The following is a 27,943-nucleotide window of genomic DNA, read 5'->3' on the forward strand; positions in this document are numbered from 1 at the left end:
TTCGGGCGCTGTGGTGGCTCCCTTTAAACTCAGCAGGGTGCCCGTGTTCAGTGGCCGCTGAGGAGCCCCCACGATATTTTGCACGGGGGCTCATTTAAATAGTAGGGGCGGCCGCCGCATCCCTGGCAACGGTATCTGGCGTCACCATGCAGGCACCAGCGCCATTTTTAAAAGTCTTTTAAGCCCTTACAAATAATTATAATTTTTAAAGGGAAAATATAATCGATTTTTATTAAATATAAAAATAAATGATGGAGGCCCTTCCCCAACCCCCCCAATGGTCATTTCATTTCCTGAAATGACCATCAATTGATTCTTCAAATACCCCATCGTCTCTCCCCCCCCGCCCCACCAACCTTCAATCGTTTGCCCTTCAGCCCCTTCCCACTATCCCCACATCCAATAAGAATTGATTTCCCTGGTCCTCCGTCCCTCCCGCCCTGAAAATTTTATTCCTCCCCGACCCCCCACCCACCTCCCCGGCCAGGTTCTCTCCTTGGAACTCCATGCAGAATTCTGACGGCACATGGAGGCCGTAAAATTGGCGTGGGATGCCAGGTAAGTTATTTTGCATACATTTATTGGCATTCTGCGTATGGAGATGAAGGGTCTGCCGCCAGGCGGTGGGCGGACCGCACCAAGGTCTGCCCTCCGCCGGTAATATGCCCCTGTGCCACAACCCGCGACCCGCGACATCGAGGGGTTGGTAAAATTCAGCCCTATGTGCATGATAAACACATTCAAAGATATCAGTATAATAAGAGCAGAATACTGGGGTGCTGGAAATCTGAAATAAAAGCAGAAAGTTCTGGAAATGCTCTGCAGGCTGGCAGCATCTGTGGAGAGAGCAACAGTTAATGTTTCAGGTCAATGACTTTTCATCAGAATTGGCGAAGGTTAGAAATTTTATAGGTTTTGAGCAAGTTAAAGGAGGTAGTAGGGAAGAAGAACAAAAAGGAAGGTCGGTGATAGGGCGGAGGACGGGAGCGATTAAATAACAAAGATGACAAAGAAAAGGGATAGGATATTGAAAGTCTCCTGAAAGAAAGCAGGAAATTTGAGGCTATTGTCACAAGTAGGCAGTGTATATGAGCACTTGGAACAACGACCATAGATGAGGTAACCAGATCACCTCAGCAAGGCAAGACATGCGGCAAGTGCGGACTGGTACACCAACTAAGAAATTGTCCTGCTTACGTGGGCAACTGCGAGGTGTGTGGCAAGAAAGGGCCCTGGGCGAGTCTGTGCAAGAAGTCTGCTACTGGAAAACTGGCCAGAAGTCACAGCAGACCATGACCTGACAAGAAACAAACACCATCTTGTGAGAGAAACAGGTATACATCCAAGAGAGACCATTCCAAACACAGATATATCCACGAGATTGACATGGAAGTGTGTTAGAGACCACTGATGGTGAGCAATCTTTTTGCACAGCAACAGATGCGCACCAAATGGTTCAGTTACTCAGCAGGAAGCATTCACCATTGACCTCATTTGCCCAACGAAAGCTGGAAAGCACAAACTGCAACTCAAGATCGATATAGAGGCAAGTGCAAATGTTTTGCCACTAAGAATACTGAAGAACATGTACCTGGCAAGATGGGAAGCCGTGATGCAACCTACAAACACAAGACTCACTGCGTATAACAATACCCCAATCAAATGTATGGGAACACTAAAGCTGGAATGTAGGTATGGAACTTCTTTGTGGTTACAGCAAACATTCTACATTGTCAATACAAGCGGCCCAGCAGTTGCAGAGCTACCTGGCTTTTTAATTCCAGATTTATTAATTATTTGAACTTAAATTTCCCCAGCTGCCATGGTGGAATTTGAACTCATGTTTCTGGAGTGTTAGTCTGGGCCTCTGGATTACTAGTCCAGTAACATTACCAGTATGTTACTGTTTCCTTCTCTGAGTTATGGGTAATTGTTTTATGTGGATTGTTCAGATATATATATATATATGAACTTCATAAACACTATAGAAAAATGCTGAGTGTTGCTTTATTTAAAGTAGCCTTTTAGCTGGATAGAAACATAGAAAAATAGGAGCAAGAGTAGGCCATTCAGCCCTTCGGGCCTGCTCCGCCATTCAAAAAAGATCATGGCTGATCATCTAATTCAGTACCCTGTTCACACTTTACCCCTATATCCCTTGATCCCCTTGGCATTAAGAGATATATGTATCTCCTTCTTGAATATATTTAATAACTTGGCCTCCACTGCCTTCTGCGGTAGAGAATTCCACAGGTTCACCACCCTCTGTGTGAAGAAATTTCTCCTCATCTCGGTTCTAAATGGCATACCCCGTATCCTGAGACTGTGACCCCTGGTTCTGGACTCCCCAGCCATTAGGACCATCCTCCCTGCATCTAGCCTATCTAGTTCTGTTAGAATTTTATAGGTTTCTATGAGATCCATGCTCATTCTTCTAAACTCTAGTGAATATAGGCCTAGTCGACCCAATCGCTCCTCATACATCAATCCTGCCATCCCAGGAATCAGCCTAGTAAATCTTCTTTGCACTCCCACCATTGCCAGAACATCCTTCCTCAGATAAGGAGACCAAAGCTGCCCAAAATACTCCAGATGTGGTCTCACCAAGGCCCTGTATAACTGCAGTAAGACATCCTTGCTCCTGTACTCAAATCCTCTTGCAATGAAGGCCAACAAACCATTCACTTTCCCAACTGCTTGCTGCACCTGAATGCTTGCTTTCAGCGACTCGTGTACAAGGACACCCAGGTCTCGTTGCACCTCCCCCTGTCCCAATCTATCGCCATTCAGATAATAATCTGCCTTTTTTTACAACCAAAATGGATAACCTCGCATTTATCCATGTTATACTGCATCTGCCATGCAATGTGGTTAACTCTTCCATGCCCTCTGAAATGGCCTGGCAAGCCACTCAGTTGTACCTAACCGCTACAAAGTCAATAAAAAGGAATGAAACTGGACGGACCACCTGGCATCGACCTAGGCACCGGAAACGACATCGGCAAACCCAGCCCTGTCGACCCTGCAAAGTCCTCCTTACTAACATCTGGGGGCTTGTGCCAAAGTTGGAAGAGCTGCCCCACAGACTAATAAAGCAACAGCCTGACGTAGTCATACTCACGGAATCATACCTTACAGACAATGTCCCAGACACGACAATCACCATCTCCAATTATGTCCTGTCCCACCGGCAGGACAGACCCACCAGAGGTGGTGGCACAGTGGTATACAGTAGGGAGGGAGTTGCCCTGGGAGTCCTCAATATCAACTCGACCCCATGAAGTCTCATGGCATCAGGTCAAACATGGGCAAGGTAACCTCCTACTGATTACCACCTACTGTCCTCCCTCAGCTGATGACTCAGTACTCCTCCATGTTGAACACCACTTGGAGGAAGCACTGAGGGTGGCAAGGGCACAAAATGTTCTCTGGGTGGGGGACTTCAATGTCCATCACCAAGAGTGGCTCGGTAGCACCACTACTGACCGAGCTGGCTGAGCCCTAAAGGACATAGCTGCTAGACTGGGTCTGTGGCAGGTGGTGGGGGAACCAGCAAGAGGGAAAAACATACTTGACCTCATCCTCACCAATCTGCCAGCTGCAGATGCTTCTGTCCATGACAGTATTGGTAGGAGTGACCACCGCACAGTCCTTGTGGAGACGAAGTCCCGCCTTCACATTGAGGATACTGTCCATCGTGTTGTGTGATACTACCCTTGACGAATATAAAGACAGTAGGAAGGAACTTAAGCAAGGAGTCAGGAGGGCTAAAAGGGGTTATGAGAAGTCATTGGCAAACAGGATTAAGGAAAATCCCAAGGCTTTTTATACGTATATAAAGAGCAAGAGGGTAACAAGGGAAAGGGTTGGCCCACTCAAGGACAGAGAAGGGAACCTATGTGTGGAGCCAGAGGAAATGGGCGAGGTACTAAATGAGTACTTTGCATCAGTATTCACCAAGGAGAAGGACTTAGTGGATGATGAGCCTAGGGAAGGGAGTGTAGATAGCCTCAGTCATCTCATTATCAAAAAGGAGGTGTTGGGTGTCTTGCAAAGCATTAAGGTAGATAAGTCCCCAGGGCCTGAAGGGATCTACCCCAGAATACTGAGGGAGGCAAGGGAAGAAATTGCTAGGGCCTTGACAGAAATCTTTGCATCCTCATTGGCTACAGGTGAGGTCCCAGAGAACTGGAGAATAGCCAATGTTGTTCCTTTGTTTAAGAAGGGTAGCAAGGATAATCCAGGAAATTATAGGCCGATGAGCTTTACGTCAGTGGTAGGGAAATTATTAGAGAGGATTATTCGGGACAGGATTTACTCCCATTTGGAAACAAATGGACTTATTAGTGAGAGGCAGCATGGTTTTGTGAAGGGGAGGTCGTGTCTCACTAATTTGATTGAGTTTTTTGAGGAAGTGACGAAGATGATTGATGAAGGAAGGGCAGTGGATGTTATCTATATGAACTTCAGTAAAGCCTTTGATAAGGTCCCTCATGGCAGACTGATACAAAAGGTGAAGTCACGGGATCAGAGGGGAGCTGGCAAGATGGATACAGAACTGGCTCGGTCATAGAAGACAGAGGGTAGCAGTGGAAGGGTGCTTTTCTGAATGGAGGGCTGTGACTAGTGGTGTTCCGCAGGGATCAGTGCTGGGACCTTTGCTGTTTGTAGTATATATAAATGATTTGGAGGAAAATGTAGCTGGTCTGATTAGTAAGTTTGCGGACGAGACAAAGGTTGGTGGAGTTGCGGACAGTGATGAGGATTGTCAGAGGATACAGCAAGATATAGATCGGTTGGAGACTTGGGCGGAGAAATGGCAGATGGAGTTTAATTCGGACAAATGTGAGGTAATGCATTTTGGAAGGTCAAATGCAGGTGGGAAGTATACAGTAAATGGCAGAACCCTTAGGAGTATTGACAGGCAGAGAGATCTGGGCGTACAGGTCCACAGGTCACTGAAAGTGGCAACGCAGGTGGATAAGGTAGTCAAGAAGGCATACGGCATGCTTGCCTTCATCGGTCGGGGCATAGAGTATAAAAATAGGCAAGTCATGCTGCAGCTGTACAGAACTTTAGTTAGGCCACACTTAGAATATTGCGTGCAATTCTGGTCGCCACATTACCAGAAGGACGTGGAGGCTTTGGAGAGGGTACAGAAGGGGTTTACCAGGATGTCGCCTGGTCTGGAGGGCATTAGCTATGAGGAGAGGTTGGATAAACTTGGATTGTGCTAAATGGGATAGATTTCGAACAGATCTAGCATTGCAAAACTGCGCATCCATGAGGCTCTGTGGGCCATCAACAGCAGCAGAATTGTACTCAACCACAATCTGTAACCTCATGACCCGGCATATCCCCCACTCTACCATTACCATCAAGCAAGGAGACCAACCCTGGTTCATTGAAGAGTGCAGGAGGGCATGCCTGGAGCAGCACCAGGCATACCTCAAAATGAGGTGTCAACCTGGTGAAGCTACAACCCAGGACTACTTGCCAAACTGCGTAAACAGCATGCGATAGACAGAGCTAAGCGATCTCATAACCAACGGATCAGATCTAAGCTCTGCAGTCCTGCCACATCCAGCCGTGAATGGTGGTCGACAATTAAACAACTAACTGGAGGAGGTGGCTCCACAAATATCCCCATCTTCAATGATGGGGGAGCCCAGCACATCAATGCGAAAGATAAGGCTGAAGCATTTGCAACAATCTTCAGCCAGAAGTGCCGAGTTGATGATCCATCTTGGCCTACTCCTGAAGTCCCCAGCATCACAGATGCCAGACTTCAGCCAATTCGATTCACTCCGCGTGATATCAAGAAACAACTGAAGGCACTGGATACTGCAAAAGCTATGGGCCCTGACAATATTCCAGCAATAGTACTGAAGACCTGTGCTCCAGAACCTGCTGCGCACCTAGCCAAGCTGTTCCAGTACAGCTACAACACTGGCATCGACCCTGCAATGTGGAAAATTGCCCAGGTATGTCCTGTACACGAAAAGTAGGACAAGTCCAACCCGGCCAATTACCGCCCCATCAGTCTACTCTCAATCATCAGTAAAGTGATGGAAGGTGTCATCAACAGTGCCATCAAGCGGCACTTGCTTAGCAATAACCTGCTCACTGATGCTCAGTTTGGGCTCCGCCAGGGCCACTCCGCTCCTGACCTCATTACAGCCTTGGGTTCAAACATGGACAAAAGAGCTGAATTCAAGAGGTGAGGTGAGAGTGACTGCCCTTGACATCAAGGCAGCATTTGACCGAGTATGGCATCAAGGAGCCCTTGCAAAACTGAGGTCAATGGGAATCAGGGGGAAAACCCTCCGCTGGTTGGAGTCATACCTAGCGCAAAGGAAGATGGTTGTCGTTGTTGGAAGTCAATCATCTAAGCTCCAGGACATCACTGAAGGAGTTCCTCAGGGTAGTGTCCTCGGCCCAACCATCATCAGCTGCTTTATCAATGACCTTCCTTCAATCATAAGGTCAGAAGTGAGGATGTTCGCTGGTGATTGCACAATGTTCAGCACCATTCGTGACTCCTCAGATACCGAAGCAGTCCGTGTAGAATTGCAGCAAGACCTGGACAATATCCAGGCTTGGGCTGATAAGTGGCAAGTAACATTCGCGCCACACAAGTGCCAGGCAATGACCATCTCCAACAAGAGAGAATCTAACCATCTCCCCTTGACATTCAATGGCATTACCATCGCTGAATCCCCCACTATCAACATCCTAGGGGCTACTATTGATCAGAAACTGAACTGGAGTAGCCATATAAATACCGTAGCTACAAGAGCAGGTCAGAGTCTAGGAACTCTGAGGCGAGTAACACACCTCCTGTCTCCCCAAAGCCTGTCCACCATCTACAAGGCACAAGTCAGGAGTGTGATGGAATACTCTCCACTTGCCTGGATGGGTGCAGCTCCAACAACACTCAAGAACCCCGACACCATCCAGGCCAAAGCGGCCCACTTGATTGGCACCCCATCTACAAACATTCACTCCCTTCACCACCGACACACAGTGGCAGCAGTGTGTACCATCTACAAGATGCATTGCAGCAATACACCAAGGCTCCTTCGATAGCACCTTCCAAACCCGCGACCTCTACCAACTAGAAGGACAAGGGCAGCAAATACATGGGAACACCACCATCTGCAAGTTCCCCTCCAAGTCACACACCATCCTGACTTGGAACTATATCACCGTTCCTTCACTGTCGCTGGGTCAAAATCCTGGAACTCCCTTCCGAACAGCACTGTGGGTATACCTACCCCAAATGGACTGCAGCGGTTCAAGAAGGCAGCTCACCACCACCTTCTTAAGGGCAATTAGGGATGGGCAATAAATGCTGACCTGGCCAGTGTCGCCTGCATCCCATGAATGAATAAAAAATAAATAAAATTTGCCCACTCACCCAACTTGTCCAAATCACATTGGAGCATCTTTGCATGCTCCTCACAGCTCACTTTCCTCCCCAGCTTTGTGTCGTCTGCTAACTTGGAAATGTTACGTTTAGTTCCCTCACCCAAATCATTAATATATATTGTGAATAGCTGGGGCCCAAGCACTGACCCCTGCAGTACCCCACTTGTCACTGCCTGCCACCCGGAAAAACACCCGCTTATTCTTACTCTTTGTTTCTTGTCTGTCAACCAATTCTCAATCCATGCCAGTATATTAGCCCCAATCCCATGTGCTGTAATTTTGCACACTAACCTCTTATGAGGGACCTTATCAGAAGCCTTCTGGATGTTGTCCATGAGTCAGAGGCTGGGACTGGGGCGGGATTTTGAGGGGCTGGGCCTGGGAGTCGGAATCCGAGGGGCCGGAGAACTGGGGTGCAGGAGCTTATTGTTGAGGTGGGGTTTTATTCAGGGGTTTGGTTATTGACGGGGCTTAGTGCTGAGGTGGGGATTTTATTGAGTGGCCTTAGTGCTGAGGTGGGGTTTTATTGAGGCGGTTTAGTGCTGAGGTGGGGTTTTATTGAGGCGGTTTAGTGCTGAGGTGGGGTTTTATTGAGGGCATTTAGTGCTGAGGTGGGACTTTTATTGAGGGGGTTTAGTGCTGAGGTGGGGTTTTTATTGAGGGGGTTTAGTGCTCAGGTGGGGTTTTGTACTTCAACAGGCATTGCAGGATGGTGGTGGCAGAGGAGGAGGAAAACTTGTGTCTGTTGCTTTGAGTGGCCTGTGTCACTGAGTGAACTGTAACCCTCCCCCTCCACCCCAAAACTCAGCAGGGCCTGCCCTTTACTCTAGCAGCTAGTAGCTAGAGGTCAGCATTCAGACTGTTTTGGCAGACCAGGCGGAGGAGACCTAAGGGTTCAAGGACCATGAAAGCGATACAGCAAGGTGACTTTCCACGTATCAAGGATGTTGGCTCAAGCATAAGTGAACTGATAGCTGAAAACTCAGCTATGGGCAAATGACCCCTCTGCCTTGAGGATAGGCTGTCGAGTTTTCACTGGAACGACGGAGGTGGAGGGGCGACATGATAGAGGTTTACAAAGTTATAAGCGGCATGGACAGAGTGGATAGTCAGAAGCTTTTTCCCAGGGTGGAAGAGTCAGTTACTAGGGGACATAGGTTTAAGGTGAGAGGGGCAAAGTTTAGAGGGGAAGTGCGAGGCAAGTTCTTTACACAGAGGGTGGTGAGTGCCTGGAACTTGCTGCCGGGGGAGGTGGTGGAAGCAGGTACCATAGAGACGTTTAAGAGGCATCTTGACAAATACATGAATAGGATGGGAATAGAGGGATACAGACCCCGGAAGTGCTGGAGGTTTTAGTTTAGGCAGGCATCAAGATCGGCGCAGGCTTGGAGGGCCGAATGGCCTGTTCCTGTGCTGTACTGTTCTTTGTTCTTTAAGATCAAGGCTCGGAGCAGGATGCTCTGACCTAACACCTGCAGTGTAGTGGTTTCTGCAGCTGTCTCAGCCTGCTGAGCGATTTTGTAGAAACACTTAGCCTAAAGAGATTAGTCTGCGCAAGCCGATGTCCACTTTACACAGACTTAACACACGTGGGAAGAAAAGTCCTACAGCGATGGGGGAGAGATGAAAACAGAAGCTGCAAGATGGCACTGGCATCCACAGCTGCAATCCTGCATGTAGGTGGCTCAGTATAATGGATCGTTTAACTGTTGACCTGCCATGACCGCATCATCCAGCAGCACCCTGAGTGACCAAGCAGCTTTCTCTTGGGAGAGCACTGCTTGCTGCGAATGGAGACGGGCCTAGAAAAGGTGGCCCAAACATTGAGTTCCGAAGAAGGGTCACTGACCCGAAACGTTAACTCTGCTTCTCTTTCCACAGATGCTGCCAGACCTGCTGAGTGATTCCAGCATTTCTTGTTTTTGTTTGGCTCAAACATTGCTTGTCTCAACTCACCTGGTTGGCTTACCATAGCCAAGAGGCATTTCCTACAGCGGTGCAAAAGAAAGAAGAAACAACAAGTCTTGAAACTTACATGCTGGAATGTTGGCACAATGTCAGATTGAGATGACCTCAAATACTCTGAAAGACATTCCTCACTCATATCCAGAGAGCTCGCCCGGCTGGACATTGATATTGCAGCACTCAATGAACTTTGTTTCACAGAGCAGGGATTATTGACAGAGCATGGAGGAGGTTATAAACTTTTCTGGTCGGGGGAAGATAAAGATGAAGAACGCCTCTCAGGTGTTGGGTTTATGATTAAGAACTCCATTACCAGCAGCCTACAGACCTCCCCATTGGTTTAAAAACAAGAAATGCTGGAAATACTCAGCAGGTCTGGCAGCATCTGTGGAGAGAGAAGCAGAGTTAACATTTCAGGTCAATGACCCTTCGTCAGAACTGGCAGATATTAGAAATGTGAAAGGTTTTAAGCAAGTAAAGTGGGGGTGGGGCAAGAAATAACAAAGGAGGTGTTGATAGGACAAGGTCACAGAATAGTTGACCAGAACGTCATGGAGCAAAGGCAAACAATATGTTAATGGTGTGCTGAAAGACAAAGCATTAGTACTGATAGGGGTGTTAATGGACTGAAAACTGAACAGCCACAAGCACAAACATGAAAAAAGACAGTGGGTAGGCAAACTGAACAAACTAAGATAAAATAAAATAAACACAAACAAATATGAAAAAATAAAAAAATAACTATAAATAAAAGTAAAATGGGGGGCCCGTCATGTTCTGAAATTATTGAACTCAATGTTCAGTCCGGCAGGCTGTAGTGTGCCTAATTGGTAAATGAGATGCTGTTCCTCGAGCATGCGTTGATGTTCACTGGAACACTGCAGCAATCCCAGGACAGAGATGGGAGCATGAGAGCAGGGGGGAGTGTTGAAATGGCAAGCAACTGGAAGCTCGGGGTCATGCTTTCGGACTGAGCGGGGGTGTTCCGCAAAGCGGTCACCCAGTCTGCGTTTGGTTTTTCTGATTGACTCATATTCCTGCAAGTACCAATCTGGGATCACCCTTATCAGCATATATGATCCCTACCCTACAAACTGATATAGGAATCAAATAAGGCTTCTACCGTTACCTGCACAACCTTCTGCTGAAGATTGACTCCAAAGGCAAGCTCACCATACTTGGAGATTTCTGCGCAAGAGTTGGGTGTGACCAAAAGCAAAGACAAGGTGTCTTGGGCAGACTCTGCATTGGTAACTGGAATGACAATGATCAACGTCTGTTAGAGCTCTGTACTGAGCATGAACTCAATATCACTAATTCTCTATTCTAGCAGAAAGTCAGATTTAAGACCACCTGGAGACATCCACATTCAAAGCACTGGTGCGCCAACGTGATGTATGGGATGTACTGCACACCAAAGCTTTATGCCCAGTGGTGACTGTTACACTGACCACAGGCTGATTCGAGCTAACATTTCCTTCAGAATCAAACCATTGCCCAAATGGAAAGGCCCACAAACAAGGAAACTACAAGTCCAGAGACTCTATCTAACAGACGTAAAAGCAGTTTTTCAGAGCAAGCTTGAAGACAGACATTAACCCAGCGACATTAACCCAGCGGAGCAGTGGGAATAGTTGAAATCTGTCCTACAAGAAACAACTGCAGAAGTGGATGGCTTTTCAATCAGAAGGAAGCAAGATTGATTTGATGAAAATGACATGGAAATCCAAGAGCTTCTGCAAAAGAAACACTTCTACCATATTAGGTTACTAGCATGCCCCTGATGACCAGGCTACAAAAGCTACATGTGGGAAGCCTGTAGCACTCTGCAAACCAACCTCCAAATCATCCAAAACAACAGGTGGGCAGTGTTCGCTGAGAGGATACAACTGTATTCAGATCTGGGAGATACGAGATCCTTCTACACAGCCTTGAGATCTGTATATGGACCTTCTCACCAGGTGCAGACATCACTAAAATCTTCGGATGGCACAATCTTCCTCATAGATAAAACAGTGAATCTTGCACCAATGGTCAGAACACTTTGGGAGCATATTTGGTGACCAGCGGATGGTGCAGGAGACGTCCATCGTAAAGACCTCCCAGAGGGAAGAGATGTCTCAGCTGAATGAACCAGCAACCCGTGAATGATCAAGACCACAACAGCACAGTTCAAATCAGACAAAGCCCCCAGAATAGATGGGATTCCAGCTGAGGTCTATAAACAGGGAGGAGATGTGATCCTTGATAGGCTTACAGCTCTGTTTACAGCATGCTGGGAGAAAGGGATATGCTGTGGAATACCTTTAAGGGGCGTGTCTAAAACTGCTATGCATCACCAGATAGGACGTAATGTATATACTCATGAAATCATTGAGCAGAAGATAGGAGCAGTCCTAGAGACTAACTGTGCTAACCAACCTCCGAGGTATTGTATATACTTCCATCTCCAAATAAAACAACTCGCCTAATTGAGTTACCAATCCTTTTCGTGTGGTTAATGTGTTTGAATAAAGTAGAAAACACAACAGGACAGTACCTCAGGACCTTCAAAGTGAGGACAAAGGGAACCCTTTTTCTGATACTGGTTTCCAGTACATTGGTGACAGTATTGGTGCCATTTCCTGCTCCCACCTCGAACTGGAAAACTTTATCAACTTTGCTTCCAGTTTCCACCCTTCTCTAACCTTTACATGGTCCATCTCCGACACTTCCTTTCCCTTCCTCGATATCTCTGTCTCCATCTCTGGGGATAGGCTGTCTACTAATATTCATTATAAGCCCACTGACACCCACAGCTACCTCAACTACACTTCTTCACACCCTGCCTCCTGTAAGGACTCCATTCCATTCTCCCAGTTTCTCCGTCTCCGACACATCTGCTCTGATGATGCAACCTTCCACGACAGCGCTTTGATATGTCTTCTTTTTTCCTCAACCACAGTGGGGGGGAGATCCTCGGTTGACAGGGCCCTCAACCGTGTCCGGCCCATTTCCTGCACCTCTACCCTCACCCCTTCCTCCCTGCCCTCCCAGAACCACGACAGGGTTTCCCTTGTCCTCACTTTCCACCCCACGAGCCTCCACATCTAAAGGATCATCCTTCGCCATTTCTGCCACGTCCAGTGTGATACCACTACCAAATGCATCTTCTCCTCCCCTTTCCTGTCAGCAGTCCGAAGGGATCATTCCCTCCACGACACCCTGGTCCATCCCCCCCATTACCCCCAACATCTCATCCCCTTTCCATGTCACCTTTCCATGCAATTGCAGGAGGTGTAAAACCTGCCCTTTTACCTCCTCTCTCCTCACTATCCAAGGCCCCAAACACTCCTTTCAGGTGAAGCAGCAATTTACATGTACCTCTTTCAATTTAGTATAATGTATTCGCTGCTCACAATGTGGTCTCCTCTACATTGGGGAGACCAAACGCAGATTGGGTGACCGCTTTGCGGAACACCTTGCTCAGTCTGAAAGCATGACTCCCAGCTTCCGGTTGCTTGCCATTTCAACACTCCCCCCTGCTCTCATGCCCACATATCTGTCCTGGGCTTGCTGCAGTGTTCCAGTGAACAGCAACACAAGCTCGAGGAACAGCATCTCATTTACTGATTAGGCACACTACAGGTTGCCGGACTGAACATTGAGTTTGATAATTTCGGAGCATGACAGGCCCCCCCTTTTTATTTTTAGATATTTTTTCTTTTTTAGTATTATTTTTTATTTATTTTATTGTAGTTTGTTTCATTCATTTTTTTTACCATGTGCCTACCCACTGTTTTATTTCATGTTTGTGCTTTGGGCCAGGGCCGTTCATTTTTCTGTCAATTAACACCCTCTCTGCACTAATGCTTTGTCTTTCAGAACACAGAAGGACGACACAGTGGTTAGCACAGCAGCCTCACAGCTCCAGCGACCCGGGTTCAGTTCTGGGTACTGCCTGTGTGGAGTTTGCAAGTTCTCCCTGTGACTGTGTGGGTTTCCGCCGGGTGCTCCCACTGCCCACTGCCAAAGACTTGCAGGTTGATAGGTAAATTGGCCATTGTGAATTGCCCCTAGTGTAGGTAGGTGGTAGGAGAATGGTGGGGATGTGGTAGGGAATATGGGATTAATGTAGGATTAGTATAAATGGGTGGTTGTTGGTCAGCACAGACTCGGTGGGCCAAAGGGCCTGTTTCAGTGCTGTATCTCTCTGTGACTAACACCATTAACATACCATTTGTCTTTGGTCCAGTTATTCTCTGTGATTCTCTGTCCTATCAACACCTTGCCTTTTGTTATCTCTTGCCCTACCCCCGCTTTATTTGCTTTAAACCTATTACATTTCTAACATTTGCCAGTTCCGATGAAGGGTCACTGACCTGAAACGTTAACTCTGCTTCTCTCTCCACAGATGCTACCAGACCTGCTGAGTATTTCCAGCATTTCTTGTTTTTCCTTCTAAATAAATTTGTTCCAACAATAGCTGAAGAAAACCTCCCTGAAAGTCAATGCGGTCAGACCCAACAACGGAACTACAGACATGATTTTTGTGCTGAGACAGATGCAGGAGAAGTGTAGAGAACAAGACATGGGCCTATACGCTACTTTTTTAGATTTCACCAATGTGTTTGATACAGTCAGCCAGGAGGCACTCTGAAAGATAGTATCTAGATTGGGTGCGCTCCAAGGTTCCTCATCTCTGTCAACTGCAGAAAGGTCAGGTCAAGCTGAATGGAGCCCTCACCATTCCCATCCCTATCTCCAAAGGTGTTAAGCAAGGATGAGTTCTGGCACCGACCCTCTTCTCTATGTTGTTCAGTATGATACCTTAAGAGGCAAAGACAGGCTTGACAGAGGGCATATACATCTGCTTCTGAACAGACGGCAGTCTCTTCAACCTGCGATGTCCGCTGGGGGCACATACCAAAACTACAGAAGAGCTTATTGTAGAGCTTCTGTTTGCTGATGATTGCACCCTTCTGGCACACATGGAGTGGACAATGCAGCTTATTGTAAACTTTCTCTGAGGCAGCAAATGCCTTTGGCCTTACTATTGGCCGAAAAAAAAACCAGAAGTGCTGTAACAACTATGGCCCTGAAGAAATTACAATCCACCGCAGATCAGCATCGACATCAGCAATCTCAAATGATGTCACTGTCAACAAGGAAATAGGCAATTGACTGTCCGAGGCCAACAGCTCCTTTGGCTGCTTCTCGAAGAGTGTCTGGCGAAACAATTCATTCACACATCTCTGCCACAATTCACGTATACGGAGTGATTGTCATCAACTTCTCTTGTAAGGGTCAGAATCATAGGTTTTGTACAGAAAGCAAATGCAACTGCTGGAGTGTTTCCATCAATGTTGTCTTTGATCCAACATGAAAATCAGATGGCAGGACTACATCACAACTAATGAAGCCCTCAACAGAGCCAATCTGTCCAGGATTGAACGCATTACCTTCCAATGCCATTTGCACTGGGCAGGACGTGTTATGTATGGAGGATTCCAGAATGCCAAAAGCAGTTCTTTATGGTGAACTATGCTTCGGTAAGCGAGATCAAGTTGCACCTTGCAAACGCTTCATAGACCAGCTGAAAAGACAGTTATCTCTGACCAATGGGTGTGGGAGCAGGAGGCTGCTGACAGATACATCTGGCACACAACAACCAGGAAAGCAGCCTACAAGTTCAAAATATACAGATATGAGGCTGCTGAAGAAAGGCGCAAACAATGGAAGGAGTCTGCTTATACCAGAGCACCGAGAAACCAGGAGTTCTTGTGCTCTAACTGCTCAAGAGCCTGCAGATCAAGAATTGGCCTCTTCAGTTACCAACAATCATGTTAACTACCACAGAGAGAACCCTTCTCATAATCTTCACCTGCCAAGAATCAGCCATCATCATCATTCAAGAGATGTTATATGCTGTCCCAAATAATTTGATATGCTACAAATGGTTTGATTGCCTGCAGTTTGAATTTTTGACCGCAAATTATGAGAACATGGGTACTTTGCAATAACAATTTTTTGGTATTCATTTTGAACAGCATAATATCCTCTAATGTATAATAGGCAGAATAATCTATGCTACTCATGACTAGTTCAGGTTTGATGCAGGTATCCATCTTTACCATTGCACTTATCCAAGTGTGCAATCTGAACAAATGAATTAAGACCTTTCAATTCCTATTTTAGCATGGGCTATTTTCAACGTTGGTGATCTGACTTAGCGTCTCTCGCAGCTTTACACGAGTTCAGGCATACATTGCTCAAAGAAGTGGATGCTCAAAGAAGTGGGAGAAATGCAATCACATTTTTTCAAATGTTTGTGATATTTTAAAAATATTTCCTTTGTTGCATTCCATGCCGTCACTAAGACCACCAATTTCCACCACTGTAACATTATCCAGCTTCGCCCCGCATCAGCTCATATGCTGCTGAAACCCTCATCTTATGCCTTTGTTACTTCTAGACTTGACACTCCTCACTGGCTTCCTGCATTTTACACTCTGTAAACTTGAGGTCTGAAAGTCTGCTGCCCATGTACTGTTCAGCTATCGCCCCTTTGCTCGCTGGCCTACATTGGCCTTGATTTTAAAAATCTCTTGTTTTCAAATCCCTCCATGATTACAGAGATATAAAGGGACAAGATCATGGAGGGATTTGAAAATAAGAGTTTTATTCCATTAAACGTGCTATATAAATATAAATTGTTTTACAGTAAATGCTGTAGATGTGCATAACTAGTATTGTTCGTTCTTCTAGCGGATTATCACAGCAGTGGTCATACGGTGATCAATGGTTGGAAAATACATAATACTGCCAAAAATAAATGGTTTGTCTGCATGGCAAAGACATCAGAAGACAAACAGGAATGGTTGGAGGCCTTTCTAAAGGAGCGAGAACGAAGAAAGAGTAAGATGTAAATTTTTGTACTTACATGTGCATTTTGCTTATGTCAGCAAAAATAAGCAAGGAAAAATGAAGTTATATAGTGCTTGTGCTGACCTCCAGTTGCACAATGTTAACTCCTTTTACTTACAGTATAATGGCAGATAGATCTGATATCTGGTTTACAATAAAAGTTGCAACATATGGAAGAATTTCTTGTTACAGTATTTTATGCAATACTGGATTTTGCTACAGTCAGTATTCAGGACTTTGAACATTATGACTTAAATACATTCATGTCCCGTTTACTGGGAAAATATTATTGAGAGTTCAGAAATGTAGCTTATAACATTTCTTTTGAAAGTATGTTAGAGTTGGTGTAGTTTGTGACTGTGAATATTTCTGTGTGCATCAGCCAGATGGCCATTGATTTGTTTTTTAATAATAATAAACAAGTATTTGTAAAAATAAAGATAGATTAAACTATTCTTATAAATACAGATTAAAGTCTTTTTATGAACATATCATCATCATCAGTGGTCTGGCTAAAGCAGGTTAGAACTCAATTCCCCAGTCTCCAAACCACGCTGTCTCTATTCCTCTCTGTAATTCTCCATAAGATTTCCCCATTCTTCAGGTGGTCCAGAGGTATATTTCTTTTCCTCCCTCTTAGTCTTTATTCCTTTCATCCATCCTTCTATCACTTTTTCAACATCCCATGTCTCTCTTTTCTATCCACTTAACTTTCTCTATGCGTCTCCAAAACCCATATTTCAAAGCTTTCTAAAGGCCCAGCCTCTTCTTGTCTCAGCATCCCTGTTTCAGCACCACACAGCATCACAATCTTAACTAATCTTTTGATCAGTTCACTATTCAGCCGTCCAGCCAATATCCTCTCCTTTATATTAAATGCAGTCTTTCCCATTGTTATCCTAACTCTCACTTCCCTGACATACCTGCAATCTTCAGTTATTGTACTTCCACAAATTTAAATTGTCTGAACTGATCCAACTGTTCCTCATATGTTAAAATACTCACTCTTTCACCCGCATTTCTAGAAACCTTCATAACTTTGGTCTTGCCCACACTGAACTTCTTTCCATAATCCATTACTGCAGCATTTAGGCTATCAGCCGATCACTTTAGTCGATTCCTGGTATTTTCTGCCAGGGCTTTGTCATCAGAAAATCTGACAGCTTTCAGTAGTTGACCTCCAAGTTTCACTCCTTCCTCTACCTGATTATACATTTCTTTTACCATTGCTTCTGGAAATGTATTGAACATCACAGGTGACAGCAGTACCCTCGTCACACTCATCTTTCAATCCCTCCTGGTTCTGACTCTCTATCTACTACCTGAACACTGTCCCATATACAAAGCCTTTAACAGGAGTCTATCTCTCCAATCTGCATCAATATTCTATCATGCTTTCATTAATTTGATCCAGTTCACACTATCAATATTTTCAAAGAAAATGCATACCTGTTGGTTATGTTCTATATTTCGATCACACAGATCTCTCATTCCTATTGCCTCTTTTGTTCCACAGCCTCTACAAAAGCCAAATTCATCTTTGCCAAGATATTCTACTTTTACTCTTAATCTTCTTACAAGTAATCTGTGCATAATCATCAAGACACATGGAATCAAACTGATGATACAAAACTCATCACATTTGTTAGTATTTAGCTTTTTATAGCAGAGGTAGCATGATTATTTTGATGAAATCATCTGGCCATTGGTCTTTTGAACTACATGGTTTTTAGACAAATCAACCAGGTTGTTTGTTGCCTTCTCATTTTTTTAAATCAATTCTGCTGGAATCTCCCCTAAACCTGCAGCCTTTTTATTCTCAAACTCACTTATTGCAACTTTCACTTCACCCTCAAAACCTTCGGAGCCCATAAACTCAACCTCCACCTCCTCTTCCTTTCTTATTTCAATGACAACTGGCTTTTGGTATACAGTTCTTCAACATATTCTTGCCATCCGTTTCTTACTTCATTTGGGTCAGTTAAGAATTGTACATCTTTATTTTTCAGAGAAAGTACTGAGCAAACTGTAGGTCTGAAGAAGGTTAAAAAAAAAGGTAACCAATGAAATACTTGTTAAAATGGATGCATGAAGGAAATGGAAAAATGTGAACACAAGAGGAGGGAAAAAGAACATAGCAAAGTTTGAATAAGGAGCTCAGGGTAGAGACTGATGAGGCTGGAGAAATCTGGGATCAAGTGAAGAGTTGGAAGAGGTGGATAAGAAGGGCCTAACTGATTTGTTGTGTGAGAGAGTGAGGATAATGGATGATTGAAACAGATAAGGAATGAACGTTAAAGCAATTGAAAATCTAGATGGACAACTGTGAACAGTTATATGTCAGATAATTTGAAGTATAGAGTATCTGAATTCAAGCAACAAAGTATAACTTTGCAACAGATGGTAGTATAAGATTACACGCAGTGGTTTTAAAAAAAGAAAGACTTGCTTTTATTCTCGCACCTTTCACGTCTTTACGGCCAATGAAGTACTTTTTGAAGTGTAGTCACTCTTGTAATGTCGGAAATGCGGCTGCCAATTTGTGCACAGCAAACACCCACAAACAGCAATGTGATATGATCAGATGATCTGCTTTTGTGACATTGATTGAGGGATAAATATTGGCCATGACATCGGGGATAACTCCTCTGCTCTTCTTCGACATAGTGCCATGGGATCTTTTACATCCACCTGAGCAGGCAGACAGGGTTTTAACTTCTCATCCGAAAGATGGCAACTCCGACAGTACTGCACTGGAGTGTTAACCTTGATGGTGATGCTCAAGCCCTGAGTGGGACTTGAACCCAGAACCTTGTGATTCAGAGGCGAGAATGTTACTGACTGAGCCATGGCTGACAATTTTGTTAATTAATTATTAGGATGATTGTGATGTATGTACATATCTACCTATCACTGTTTTCTATATCCGTGGTGACAGTCATGCCAATATGTCACCAAACCAAATAATGTTTTTACTTTCCCCTTTCACAAATCCAACCTGGCAAAAAAGTTAGCTTATTTTCCAATGCTATGACAGTTCCCTATTATCTTCTTAGCAAAAGGCCCTGATTCTGTCACTCTGCTTAATCCTTCATTATCCACTTCCAGAGTCAACATCTCAGCTTACTCTCCCAGCCCCTTACCAAACAACCCTTTCAGACTAACTGCTTGCTTCCACCTGCTCCACAGTCCCCTTCACTAACTCAGGCAGATCCTTGCCATCCCTAATCACATTTTCACCCTTTGGCCACAGTCTCCATGTTTGCTTCCTCCTCCTCACTTTTTCTTGGCCTGGAAGGGAGCAACTGGGGAGAGTCAAGTCCAGATGTGGTTTGACTGAGTAATGCAACCCACAAACTGGCACTCTCCCAAAGTGAGGGGGAAAGTGAGAGGAAATAATTTCTGGGGATATCAGAGGTTTGACTATCGGTCTCCATGGAAATAGAATGAAGGACAAACAGAAAGGAAAGGAGATATGTACAGAGAAAGGGAAATAACATTTGTGGAGAGGCATACCGAGTAAGGGGCATACAAAAATAACGTGTATGTGAAGTACATATAGAGAGTGAGAAATATGCAAAAGAGAGAAAACTGGTGAAAAACTGACAAAGAATAAGAACCAGAAAAAGTGACAGTGATAAATGTAGCGAATGTGAGAGGAAGAGGGAGATAGAAGGAATTGAAGATTAACAGACCAAAAACAAGATAAAAAGAGTTAGAGGACAGAACAGAGAAAGATAGGTACAGAATGAGAGAGAGATTTCTTTTCCTCCCATGAACAATATGGTAACCAATTATTCTAAAGTGTACAGTGCCATTGTCCTGGATTTTAGCTCAGAGGTACGTTCCGTGTTGGGGGGTGTGGTAGGTCAGTTTTGATATTTGGAGACCTGGAAGTAGAGTTTACCCGAAAAATTGCAGGATATTTTTAAATTGGTTGACAGGCAGGAGGCCTGTCAAGTGGGAAAGCTTGCAGCACAAGGCTCCAGCTGAGCTGGGCTGAGAGCATGTCGGTCTAGTGGGGGGTGGAGGGAAGGGGTTAGTTCCGATCATGGGTGGGGGCATACAGAGGGCTGAATTTAATGGGACCCCTGGAGATGGGTTCGGAGGAGGGGGGCCCATAGAATTACAATGGGAGGTAGGGGGCGGAGGGACCATCGCCTTCCTGTCACACCGGAATTTAGATAGGAAGGGGATAGGCTGACAAGGACCTTCCTGCCCAGAGGCCAATTGAGGGTCTTAAGTGGCCTAATACCGGCCACTTAAGGGCCTCTTCCTGCTGCCACTGAAACTTAACCAGCGGTGGGTGGGGGCCTCCATCACGTGGGAAGGTCTTTCAGTAAAACAAAGCAACCTCCCTGCAGGCCTGGGGAGAAGAGGCCTCTTCCGTGGGCAATCTGTGGCCCATGGAGGGCATCTGTCGAGAAACGCTCGACTTACATTACCCCCTCCCTCTGCACTAAATGCCCTCCACCTCCTCCCTGGGGCCTGCCGGTCCGGCCTTGGTGACCCTGCCTCACACCTTGGGTTCGGGCTCCAGCGTTGGTTCTGAGTCCAAGGTCTCATGTAGTAAGTACCTGCAGTGGTGATCGCTCCCGGTGATGCTGCCAGCCCTCTGATTGGCCGGCAGCTCTTGGAGGCAGGATCTCCCTCTTTTAAAGGGATGCGGATCCCGGTGGCAGGCAGTTAAGTTCCTGAGTGCTGTTAGATCACGCAGGGTGTCTCCGAAAGGCTGAAGCGGGGTTCCCCTCGCCTTTTCGACCCGGTGCCAGGAGCCTCGCCCGCATGACAAAATCCATCCTCGATTGTGCAGGGCAGCTGGTGGGGATGGTGGAGCAGATAGATCGCATGGTGTGGTGTGGGAGGCAGTACTGGGTAGCTTGTTGGACTGGAGGAAACACTCCTGCTTCTCCTGTCTCACAAGCAGTGCTATAAAGGCACTCAGCTCATGGAGTCAGCCCTTTTCGCCTCATTTCATCTGCCAGGTTTCCCAAAGCCTATGCAATCCAGCCTCCTGTGAGTGATTTGGTTCCTTGCCCATCACCCCTCCTCCATTAAAACTGGAAGTGGGTGGGTTTGGTTGCTGTTTCAGATTTTTTGCATTTTCACCTCTGATTCGACTGCAATCCACCTGTTTTTGGGAGTTAAGATTCAGGTCATGTTGTCTTTAGATATGAAAATATCCTCTTTTTCCATAATACACTTTAAATTCAAACGAGGCACGTAAATGAAATCAAAGAAATATCCTTAGAGGAGTTGGGAAACACAACAGCCAATTTTTGCACAGCAAGATCTCACAAACATTAGTGAGATAAATGACCACATCTTCTGTTTAAGGTGTTGGTTAAGGGATAAATGATGGCCTGGATGCCACGAGAATTCCCCTTCGAATGGTGGCATGGGTTCTTTTACGTCCACCTTGGTACAAAATCATTACTGTACACAAACTTTCAGCTGCAGCTTTGGTACTTGAACAGTATGTTTATCTTTTATAGCATCAGACACTGGCTTATATAGGTGACAGTGCAGTATCCTTATTTTTCAGTTGCTAACCAACCTACAAAGGCCCCATGATGGCAGGCAGGAAGTGTGTGCATATTTCCAGCCAGAAGTGTGTTGCCCTCCATATTGGGAAAGGATAAATATAAGCAAAATACTGCAGATGCTGGAAATATGAAATGAAAACAGAAAGTGCTGGAAATACTAGCAGGTCTGGTAGCATCTGTGGAGAGAGAAGCAGAGTTAACGTTTCAGGTCTGTTACCTTTCATCAGAACTGACAAAGGATAGAAATGTATTAAGTTTTAAGCAAGTGAAGGGGGTTTGGGGAGTGGTGAAGAAGAGAACAAAAGGGAAGGTATGTGATAGGGCAGAGGGCAGGAGAGATTAAATAACAAAGATGTCCTGGGACAAAGGCAAAGAGTGTGTTAATAGTTGTGGTGAAAGACAATGCATTATTCCAGAGAAGAATTTCCCAGGTTTCCCAAGTTGTGCTTTCAGAAGCCATGTAGGTTTTATATGTTGTCCGGGGTAGTATCATGTAGCGGGCTTAGGCACACCAGTAGGGCAGCTGTGTGTTGTAGAGAGCCAGCTTTAATGGGGTTTATTTGAGTTGGATTTTACTGAGTGTGGTGGGATCTTGGATGTAATGGTGGATCTGAAGATAGTGGAAATAATTGTGGTAGGTGAGATGAAAACTATTGGCCAATTGCTGGAGGGACATGAGCTAGCCCTCTTGGAACAATTTTTCTATCCCAGTGATGTCTCTTTCTTGCCACATCCTAAAGCTGGTGCATGAAAATCATCTGATTTATTCCCGGTACCTAGTGTCGGAGGTACAATTTGGGTACTTCTGGGCCTTACGAGAGGAGGGAGTGTGTAACGTAACTCTAAGATGATACTTGCTTCCAAGCCGAGTCATTTACGGTGTAGAAGAAGGCTATTCAGCCCATCAAGTCCCTGCCAGCTCTCCACGAAGCTTTCCCATCAGTCCCACTTCCTCGCTCGATCCCCGTAGCCCTGCAAACTTATTTCCTTCAAGTGGCCATCCAATTTCCTTTTGAAGTCATTGTCAAAGATTTTGGGGAAGTCTTGTTCCAATGATGCCGTGTAGTTGAGCAACCCAGTAGGGGCAGTAAAGCTACCTTTTTGGTGAGTTGGAGCCATTTTAGATTTTTTTTTCTGCCTTCCTGCTCAGTAAAACCTGGCAATATGGGAGCAATTGTCCATAGACTTGGTCAAGAATTGCGTCCAATCAATTGTTGATTGTCATGGATGAAGGACTTAGCTGTCCTCGGGGATGCCAAAGAGATGAATGTTGCTGTGCTGATCCCTGCTGCTAAGGCCATCTATTTTTGCATCATCTTCTGGTTTCTGTTCTATAGGCTAAGTTATTTGGGTTCTGGTTTCTGTGAGATCTGCATCTAGGCTGGCTTCCAACGCGTTGAAGTGACTCCTCATACTGACTTCTGAAGATCCTTCCCAAATATTCCAGTTTTTGAGTTTCTTCAAAGGTTTCTACAGTATTGTGTGCTGGTCTGTTAATGTAGTGGAAAACGACCTGAAGTATCACCACTTCCCTTGTAGTTTGGGATCCATGCGCATTTCCCTTTTGTATAATGAGTTGAAAAAATGCCAGGTGACTTTCAGAGCAATCAGTAGGATTTTTACTGGTATGCCTGTATTGATGGGGAAGGGTTCTTGGGTTCGTCCTGTGATGAAATACTTTAATTTCAAAACATTTTAATGAACGTTCCTTCAATTTGGCCCTTCATTAGTACTTTCTTTATCGGCTGAATCTGAATGTTGTTCATTTGCTCATAGTCATTTCTGAGAGACATGCAGCTTTCTCTATTTCCCTGTTGTTTCCCTGTTGTGATATATTTCCCTTTGGTCTTCTTTGGATACTGGAGTGTTTACCAATTTCTGTAGTTGTTATAACAGACCTTCACAAAAGAATTGTTTAAATTTAAGCCTGCCTTTACTTTATAAGTAATAAGAGTTACAGTTAATGAGAGAGGTGGTGAAAAGCTAACAAGGGCATTTCGAAACCATTGATTTGTTGTTAGCTTCCTGTTCTGTGCTCAAGTCTTTACAATTTCTGTTACAATGGAAGGCGTTTTTCATGCTGCAGGCTACTGATGGCTGAGGATGGCAGAAATCCTATGTATTCTTTTAAGAAAAAGCATGGTTCTAAAACATGATATTCTTAACATGATTTTACTGTGAACTTGCGATTATGGTTTAGTTTAGTTTAGTTATACAGCACTGAAACAGGCCCTTCGGCCCATGAGTCTGTGCCGACCATCAACCACCCATTTATACTAATCCTACACTAATTCCATATTCCTACCACATCCCCACCTGTCCCTATATTTCCCTACCACCTACCTATACTAGGGGCAATTGCTAATGGCCAATTTCCCTATCAACCTGCAAGTCTTTGGCATGTGGGAGGAAACCGGAGCAGCCAGAGGAACCCACGCAGACACAGGGAGAACTTGCAAACTCCACACAGGCAGTACCCAGAATTGAACCCGGGTTGCTGGAGCTGTGAGGCTGCGGTGCTAACCACTGCGCCACTTGCCAATGATATTTGGTTCAATGCTGCAAGAATTATAAAGCCAAAATATTCATTTTCATCAGGGTGGTCTGGATGGAAATACACAAATAACTTCAAGGGAGTGCCTGTGATTCAGCTATACCAGCTGCAGCATAACCAACATTTCTTTTGTTGTATCTCTTCCAAAGTGGGATACCATCTGGTTCCACAGCTTTTCTTAAATTTCTGATTAGCTCTTGTTCTATTAGTATTAATGCCAAAAAGCGAATTTGTAAGACAATTTACATTTTACTGCGTACTTTTTGATCTGCCTTAATGTTGTACACTCTGAATGCTAGCCACTGGGAGGCTCTCTAATCTAAAGGTTGCAAGAAAAATTGGTGGAACACATTCATTTCCTGAAACTCATGAACTCCATTTAATCCTTCTGTTCCATCAAGACTCCAGATATGATCAAACAATTCAACAATGGGAGTTACAGCATGCATCAGCTTTCACGTGTACACCCAGAAAAGGAAACTTCTCAAAAATGACTCAGCACAGTTATCATGGGCGGATAAGATTGTAACATTTATTTATAGTCTTAAATGTGCAGAGTAGTAAAATGATGTGCTGTGCTGCCATGAGAATCGGAACTTGATCCAAGACTTTTCTTTGGCTAATTGAAGAACTGAGTCCCCTCAAAGTTATTTCAAACCAAAATGGAAAGCTCTGGATGTACTGTAATAGGTTTTCCTCATCCAAAACAGACATTTGAAGCTTTTGTATTCCTGGTTTGGGAATTCTGATTGTATATCATACCTGCCATTTGTTTTCTATTGAGGTCCCAAGTAAGATTAAGTCACAAAAGGCAGATATTCTTTTTAATATGTATAATGTGGTAGAAGAATGGATCTCAGACTTTTGAAAATTGTTGCACTCTACAATTACTCAGATGGACTAACTCAGGATAGACAGAGAATCAAATCTAGGACCTTCCTGATCTGTATGATTCAGTTATTCATTATCAGTATTCACTGTGCCATTAAATAAAGCCAAAAATATTTCTATAATATCAAGAGCAGTTTCCTTTAATACTTCAAATGTCTTTGGTAGCTCTGGTGAACCGTTGAAGTGTGGAAAGGCAATTTTAATCAACAAAAGCACTGCATTGCCCAATTCAACTACATCATTTGAGAGCTAGGTGCTTCCTCAAGTTGGCAGAAGATGGGGCAACTATCCTAGATGGATGACAATGATTTTCTAATGGCTAGTTCAAAGTGGCATGAGGAAAACCATGGGAAAGAGGTGAATGGAGAGTAAAGTAGCAGGGTGGCAAATAGCCATCTGACCCCCCACTCCCCACCCCACCCCTCTACCCCACACCTCCAACAACAGGCTTCCGCTGAACTGGTTAGGTTAAAATCGAGGGTTAAAGTTTTTCTGCTAAAGAATAGATTTTTCTTTTCAGAAATTGTTTGGATTTTGCTGTGTATCAGCTGCCCAGTTCAATTAATCATTGAGCTTCTTAAAGAAATTGGCAAATGTTTTTCAATCTGAGATTTAGGGGATTCACTGGAACATTTTTTTTTCCATGGTGGATTGAATTATTTCCTTAGCTATTCACATCTGCTTTCCTTTTTTATTGCTTTCCATTGCTTAGGCTACTCATGGAACACCTTGAGTTTATTCAGGATTTTCACCATAATTTCCAGTTCTGCAGCTATTATTTTTGAATGTTTTCTGAGTCTTCAACTATGCCTCCCAGTGTAAGTTAAGTTTTGATTTGTTGGGTTCCTTAATGGATTCAATTTTGAAAAAGTGCTCTGGAGATTCTCTTGGGCACCCCAAATTCTTTCATGTGACTGCCAGTGTAATTGATTAAAGATTTGTGATTCAGGAAAGAGAGAAGTTCGAGAAAATATTTTCTCCAGATATGTGGAAAAATCATTTAATTTTACAGAATTCTGTCGTAAGTTGCATACAGCAACTTCTAAAATAATTTTGAAAGGTAAAGGATGTTAACTTTTTTTCACTAGGTTTGAAACTAGGCGTGGAGCAGGATACCTGGGTGATGATCTCTGAAAAAGGGGAAAAGCTCTACCATATGATGTGTAAACAGGAAAATGTAATCAAGGACAGAAAACGGAAACTCAGTACTTTTCCAAAATGCTTCTTGGGCAGGTAGGATATGAGGGTTCAACATTAACTAATATAACAACACTTACTTTACCCTAATTTTTCCAAGACAATTTTCCCTCTTCCCCTTTGTAATGAGAAACTTTTTATGTTGTCTGATGCAACATAAATGAGATGTGTGGAGTTAAGTTGATTGAAGATCTCAAACAGGTTTATTAACAGCTAATATAATAAAAACAAGAAATGCTGGAACCACTCAGCAGGTCTGGCAGCATCTGTGAAAAGAGAAGCAGAGTTAACGTTTCGGGTCACTGACCCTTCTTAGGAACCCTCTGCTTCTCTTTTCACAGATGCTGCCAGACCTGCTGAGTGGTTCCAGCATTTCTTGTTTTTATTTCAGATTTCCAGCATCCGCAGTATTTTGCTTTTATTAACAGCTGACAAGTATATACAGTGCAGAGCTAACTATTTACAGGACCTGCCTCCTGGTGTTACACTTACAGAGTGAGACTGGCATGCAGTCACATAACTGCATCCTGGCAATTGCTTCATTAGCATACTGAGATCCTAAAGGTACATTACTCTTAAAGGCAATCACACAACACCCTTCTTTCCAAAGATAGGTCTTGTCTGCTAAAAGTAAAAAATAGATAACATTAGATAACAGCAAAATTATTTACACATGGATAGAGATTATGAACTTTACAAATTCTTCTTTGGCCTCCTTGTCTCGAGAGACCATGGGTAAGTGCCTAGAGGTGGTCAGTGGTTGTGGAGCATTGCCTGGAGTGGCTATAAAGGCCAATTCTAGAGTGACAGACTCTTCCACAGGTGCTGCAGATAAAATTGGTTGTCGGAGCTGGTACACTGTTGGCTCTCTCCTTGCACTTCTGTCTTTTTTCCTGCCAACTGCTAAGTCTGTTCGACTCGCTACTCTTTAGCCCCGCCTTTATTGCTGTCCGCCAGCTCTGGCGATCACTGGCAACTGACTCCCATGACTTGTGGTCAATGTCACAGGACTTCAAATCGCGTTTGCAGACGTCTTTAAAGTGGAGACATGGACGGCCGGTGGGTCTGATACCAGTGACGATGGATAGAGATTATGAACTATACAAATATAGAGGCTGAATCCATAGATTGCCTCTGTGGTTTGACAGCTTTTGCTCGGGGAGTTGGTGTATCATCTGTTGCTGTTCTTTCTGCAGTTTCTCCCTTTCTGCATTCAGTTTCTGTTCTGCCTTCAACCTGCTAATATACTTTGTTGCTTTTCTAAAAATGACAACTTTTGAGGCCTTGTCATTCTTGGAAAATTCCGGCACCTCATCTTGAAGAACCAACAGATAATGCTTCAACTCATTCCTTCTCTGTCTCCTCAGGGCATTGCATGTCCTTCGCCTCTTATTCTCTGTGTCTGAAGGCTTGGGGCCCCAGGTTGAGTACTTGTTGGGGGAAGAGTAGTAGT

General features: G+C 44.5%; 1 protein-coding gene across 3 annotated transcripts in view; it reads left to right on the forward strand.

Moving 5' to 3' along the window:
* Positions 1-27,943, forward strand: part of prex2 (phosphatidylinositol-3,4,5-trisphosphate-dependent Rac exchange factor 2) — a 638,971-nt gene that overhangs the window by 206,764 nt on the left and 404,264 nt on the right. For all 3 annotated transcript variants that reach the window (XM_068030918.1, XM_068030919.1, XM_068030920.1), the window contains exons 9-10: positions 16,144-16,293; positions 26,382-26,526. In XM_068030918.1, the coding sequence (XP_067887019.1) occupies positions 16,144-16,293; positions 26,382-26,526 (295 nt within the window). The remainder of the gene's footprint in view (positions 1-16,143; positions 16,294-26,381; positions 26,527-27,943) is intronic.

This window comes from Heterodontus francisci, chromosome 5 (assembly GCF_036365525.1).
Source record: "Heterodontus francisci isolate sHetFra1 chromosome 5, sHetFra1.hap1, whole genome shotgun sequence".
NCBI classification, from domain to species: Eukaryota; Metazoa; Chordata; class Chondrichthyes; order Heterodontiformes; family Heterodontidae; genus Heterodontus; species Heterodontus francisci.